Below are 5668 nucleotides of genomic sequence, written 5' to 3'. Positions count from 1 at the left end.
TTAAAATATTATCTATAACCAACTCATCAATACTTAGCACCTCAGTGCTTTTCGAAAACAAGCACACCTTAGAAAGAAAGATAATTCAGATCGACTCTTAACAAGATAGCTTGTAGGCAAAAGGAGTGTTCAATATCCAGTTTTAAACCCAAAAATAAAAAAATAAAAAAACTGAATGAACCAGACCGAGTTTAGAAACCGGTTTTCGTTTCAGTTTTAAGAGAAACCAAGGCTGTTAAGCGGTCAATTGAACGCTACATAATCATCTGGATCTACAATGTCTTTATATTTTGAAATCTAAGACTCACCAATGAGATTAGTTTATTGTTTATTTCAGTCTTGCCAATTTTGAGTATGAATCAGCAGTAAAGTTGGAGCATCAATAACTAGGAGACTGAATTTATTTAAAACCCAAAAACAAATTTACCAATCGATCATGATGGTTTAAACCGAAATCCAAACCAAATTGGTTTTGAATCAACAATCTATTTGACCCGATATCTATATAACCAAAACTGACCCATTTATAAATAAACGGGTTGAAACGGGCACCTCTATGCAAAACTCAAGACAGATTGACAGTTTTGTATGCTGAGAAGTGAGAACAAATATAATGAAAGAGGAAAGAGGAAGGTGTGGCTTACATTATAGAGAGATTCAGCAAAATAACCTTTGAAGAATATTCGGGTTGAGCTTTTGGAGGGATTCAGCCTGGCCCACTAGTTTGGCAATTAGCCCAATTAAGCGATCCACATACAAAATGTAAAGCCCGCATCTGCTTTCTAAAAGCTGAAGTCCTTTTCTAGCATGGAGGATTGAAGTCACCCACTCTTCAAACAACTCTAGCATAGTTACGGTTGAATGTTTTATTATTATGAAGCTATCTATAAGGTGGTAACTCTTAGCTGATGTAATTAGCATATGATAAAATACACGCTTACCAGTTGCAAATCCACTTGTCTTTGACCAACTAATCAGGTAGTCCGATACTAAAAACTCAATAAGCTGGATTCTGCCATTACATAACGCGTGTGAGTTGTGACAAAACGATTCATGGCCAAAATACCATATGTGACAAAATTATTGTGTTAGGGTATGAAAGTGGTGACAATATGAATTTGGGTACATAAAATGGAACTTTAAGGTTGATACATTGTTCCAACCTGCAGGCTAACTGGCTAAGTACACCTGTGGGTATTTTGTACTTGTCAAAAATAGCCCGAAAATATAATTGTACTGAGTTTATTATCTATGAAAAAGTTAGGTGTCATTAGGCCTGTAAACGAACCGAACAAACACAAACACGGGTATATTCGTGTTCGTTCATTTAACTTTAACAGAAAACGAACACGTACATGTAATCGAACACATTTTTTTGTTCAAGTTTGTTCATTAAGAAAATGAGCATGTGTGTGTTCGTTTATGTCCGTTCGTTTAAAACCTAAACGAATAGTTCACGAACGTAAACAAACAAACTTATACGTACATAATTGACCAAACATAAACGAACGAAAACTAGTTTTTTTAACCTTTTTATATAAATAAGTGATTTATTGCGATAAGTTCAATTCAAAACCCCATTTTTTATTACTAGGAAGCCCAACCACTAATTAGTTATTTCCATATAAGTAGTTAGAAATCCCCTTTAAAATTTGCCTTTATATAAATATAACTACTATGTATTTATTAAAATTTAAACAAACATAAACGAACATGAATAAACGAACATAAATGAATGAACATAAACAGACGTTCACGAATATAATGAACGTACAAAACGTGTGTTCCTGTTAGTTCACTTAATTAAATGAAAAACAAACTTGTTCATGTTCGTTCATTTTTTTAAATAAATGAACATAAACGAACTTCCCGCCGACAATTCACGTACATTCGGTTTGTTTACATGCCTAAGTGTCATACTTACAAATGCAGAGTTATTAAGTTCAGATGTGACACAAAAATAGAAGCATCACAGATAGAACAAGAAGATTATTAGGAGATGATCATGGTTGATGATAATAACTTACAAAATGTACAGATTGCTATGCATCTCAGGGAAAGTTGATTCAAATGGATCAAGAAACAGTAAATTTTCTGCAAGTAAAGAGATTCTTTGAGAAACTGCAAGTATTATTCGTTGCCCAATACGTGACTCGCGTCCAAGCTTACGAAGCAAGTGCTGAACATGAAACCGTGCATCATGATGGGCTTCTGAAAGAGAATTAATCACAAAGGGACACGTTGAGATCTCGAGTACATTACCTTTAAAGAAATATTGAATTTCAATCATGGCATAGAAATGGCAAAAAGATGACTCAAAAAGATACACAACAATACAATAAATATTTCGCATACTACTTTAGCTGAATTGCACATTTGCAATACGGAACAGACAGATGCTTACCGTTTCCTTGTAACGTGGTGCACATTTTTCGCACTAAATGTAGTGACAAGCTGCCAACGATCCCATCAACAGATTCAATGTTCTTTCCCTTGGACAACGTATTATTGATCGCATCTTCACAGATAGGACAAAGGGAAACAAACATAAGAATAAGTTACAGATTTCAAATAGAGCGAAGCACAAGGTTTCTGCCAAAAATCATGTGGTTAGGTGATATAAACATGGTATTTGTGCATGGTAACAAAAGATATCTAGTGTGAACTGTGAAGGAGTTAGGTGACCAAAGATATACTTTTATATGAAATAGAGAAAGATATACCCAAAATGAAGTCTACAGCCTGGTGTGACCAATTTGCAAAATTACCATCATCTGGCTGCAACAATAGTAAAAAAAGACATCGTAAGAAAAAGGTTGGACAAATAAAGCAGAATGATGAATCGAATGTCTAGAATCAATATTAGGTGACCAACACAGTCTTACAGTGTCACATAGCTCCACAAGGAAATCAACCGAGGCCCTAAGCTGTTCAGTCTCCTCCTCAGCTGTATTACCTGCTGATATAAAACTGTCATATCTATTTGTACTGTCCAAACAATCAAACATCTCATCGATGCTATTGCCTCCCATTTGGGTGGTCTTGTTATGTTGATGTATGTTATTACTATATAGAGAAATGTACCGTCTAGGTAAAACCAGATTTCTAAATAGTAACATTAATCTGTTGATATGGGAATATCTTTTGTTAAATGATAGATTACTATGAACATCCAGGAAGTTTCAACTCTGGACTAATAGAACAGGAAGTTTAATGGCAGAAGTCCTAATATATTAACATTAGTTATACCAGACAAAAATAATCTTTGTGTGGAACCATCATTTCTTCTTTTTCTTCTTTCCTTCAGTCTCACTGCACCAACGAGATCAATCAATAAATATCACAGAACACGTAACACGATAAATCAATCACATGTTAATTTATGTAACCTTGTCTAAGAAATCTGCGACGTAACACATCCTTAAATCTCCCATCAAATCCTTCTCCTGATATCTCAGTAGGGCTCAATTTCCCTAAATTGTCGAAGAAATAGCATTTGCAGGATGCACTCCCCGGGAACACTTCATGATGCATTCCATCTGCACAAATTACACGTCATCTAGGATGGAACTGGAACATATAGATTTGTCTAACATACACACACAAAGAGCTATGAACCTTCAACTTCTTCGAGATCATGTTTGAGTCTGAGAATCTCTTGTTTTCGCTCTTTTGCCTGTATTGCAGATTTACAAACAGAATCCCTAAATGTTCACATGTTTATGACAAACTATGCAACATGTTATGAACCTAATGGATCTAAACCAAGCGATCCAATCAGGTTGCCTAGTCCATGAGGACCAACACGTTAAAGGGGTGGTGAGTGGTTCATCACAGGATAAAAGGAACATAGAGAGAGAGAGAGAGCATAGGGATTATGAATGAATACTGTGAATGTTGTTTAGCTTCTTCTTTTTTTGGGTAAATGTTTAGCTTCTTCTTCCCATCCCCTAATCTGATATATGTTATTCCCATCCCCTGCTCTATTGTTATCTATATCAATTTCTTATTTGTAATCATTCAAATCGATAGAAACATAGCCAATTCTAATCTGATATATGTTCTTCCCATCCCCTGCTCTACTGTTATCTGTATCAATTTCTTATTTGTAATCTGTGATGTAACTTTAACCTAACTCGAAGCTAATTCAGATTCAGCTGACAGTTTTTGCAAGAGCAAGATGTTATAACTTATAAATACAAACAGAAGCCTTAAATGTTCACACCGTTCATCATAAGCTATGCACTAAGTCCATAACTACTCAGCGACGTCAGTGTCACTGTGACCTAACTTGAATCCCTAAATGTTAACATGATCATCACAAACTATGCAATAAGTTAATAACAACTCAGTGACGTCACTTTGACCTAAATTCGAAGATAATTTCGATTCAACTGAAGGTTTGTTCACATCGTTCATCGCAAAACTATGCAATGAGTCATAACAACTCAGTGACGTAATTTTGACCAAAACCAAAGCTAATTTCGATTCAACTGAGGGTTTTTGCAAGATGTATACGTTGTGAATGGGAAGAGATGAGAGGATGTACCTTGCGTTTCCATTTGAGAGCTTCACAACTGGAGGTATCAGATGGAGGATGAGAAGCTTTGTTCACGAGCTTAGAACGAAGAAGAGCCATTGCTAGAGCGAGCTTCAACGGTTCGTCTGAACCGGCGGTGGCGGTGGTGGTTTCCGACGCCATTTTCAGTTTTCACCGTTCCTTTCTCCCGCGCGGGAGCTATGCAAATTAGATAGTTACGTGTAAAGTGACTTTTGGGATTGCTTAATGAAACTCCTATTTGACTTTTTGACTTACAAGTTAAAAAGTTTTTTTTTTTTTTAACGGTGTCTTTTTTTTAGTGACCTAATGTCACACTGCCTAGCCAAGATCTGTCCAGATTATGTTGTTTTAACCGGGTCTGCGCTGGGTTGGTCAGACTTGGTTACGGCGTTCCCCTGAAAACCATACTGTCTCCACACGAGTTGCCTCGCTGAAGTAATAGCCGGATGAAAACCGGGGTGTGGCTCAGAATCGAACCCCCCCCCGGTGGGTTTGTCACCATCATTGCCCAACCACTGAGCATAAGCCCAGGGTTATATCCATCCCAATATGACACAAGTAGGAATTGAACTTGAGTCTCCATTAAAAAAACCCAAGTCTCCTACCACTAGGCCACAGATGGGGGATGTTAAAAAGGTATTTAGTTGTCTCACCTTGTGGTAGTTTGGATAGATTAGCTACGAAAGTTAATTTAAGAGGAAGGAATGTGAATATTACTTCGGTAATGTGCCTTTTTTGTAAAGATTACGAGGAAACGGCGGAGCACTTATTTACCGCTTATTCGGTGGTGGAGAGGTTTTGGTCGGCTTTCAGCGCGTGGTGTAAAATTCCGCAGGTATATGCTTTCGACTTCAAAGACAGTATGGGGATACACAACTTCACACATTTAGGTAAGAAAGCTAAGAGTCTCATTCAAGGTTTGGTATTGATTTCGTGTTGGTGTATCTGGAAAGGTAGAATTAATATGGTTTTCAAGCAGATTAGACGAAGTCCGCAAGATATTCTAGGGAGGTTAAATCGAGGGGTTTTGGGTGGATTAGAAACAGAACTTCTTGTAAATGTATTAGTTGAGGGAATAGTGTAAATATCCGTTGTATATGATGTAAT

At 36.7% G+C, this 5668-nt stretch overlaps 1 protein-coding gene across 2 annotated transcripts; it reads right to left on the bottom strand.

The window, feature by feature from the left end:
• Positions 1 to 378: 378 nt before the first annotated feature.
• Positions 379 to 4779, bottom strand: LOC110915776 (protein MULTIPOLAR SPINDLE 1). Of its 2 annotated transcripts, XM_022160532.2 has the most exons (10): positions 4550 to 4779; positions 3619 to 3676; positions 3390 to 3539; positions 3250 to 3312; positions 2886 to 2959; positions 2724 to 2778; positions 2405 to 2518; positions 2028 to 2211; positions 942 to 1012; positions 379 to 842 (listed from the first exon to the last, which is right to left on the bottom strand). In XM_022160532.2, the coding sequence occupies exons 1-10, from the start codon at positions 4700 to 4702 to the stop codon at positions 658 to 660; spliced, it is 1107 nt and encodes a 368-aa protein (XP_022016224.1). In that variant the 5' UTR covers positions 4703 to 4779; the 3' UTR covers positions 379 to 657. The 2 variants fall into 2 exon arrangements, with proteins under 2 accessions (XP_022016224.1, XP_022016225.1); XM_022160533.2 differs by lacking the exon at positions 3619 to 3676 and having other exon boundaries at positions 4550 to 4687.
• Positions 4780 to 5668: the final 889 nt, after the last annotated feature.

The sequence above is a fragment of the Helianthus annuus genome, chromosome 16 (assembly GCF_002127325.2).
Source record: "Helianthus annuus cultivar XRQ/B chromosome 16, HanXRQr2.0-SUNRISE, whole genome shotgun sequence".
Taxonomy (NCBI): domain Eukaryota; kingdom Viridiplantae; phylum Streptophyta; class Magnoliopsida; order Asterales; family Asteraceae; genus Helianthus; species Helianthus annuus.
The sequence above is the reverse complement of the archived record's forward strand: the minus strand, read 5'-3'. Positions and strand labels throughout refer to the sequence as shown.

Bases quoted from the DNA above. Each gene is read 5' to 3' on its own strand.
- LOC110915776 (XM_022160532.2), bottom strand. From the start codon at position 4,702: ATGGCGTCGGAAACCACCACCGCCACCGCCGGTTCAGACGAACCGTTG. The intron at 2,212-2,404 runs GTAAGCATCTGT...ATTCTCTTTCAG, and splicing joins CACCACGTTACAAGGAAACG to AAGCCCATCATGATGCACGG. The intron at 843-941 runs GTAAGCGTGTAT...TAACTATGCTAG, and splicing joins GACAAGTGGATTTGCAACTG to AGTTGTTTGAAGAGTGGGTG.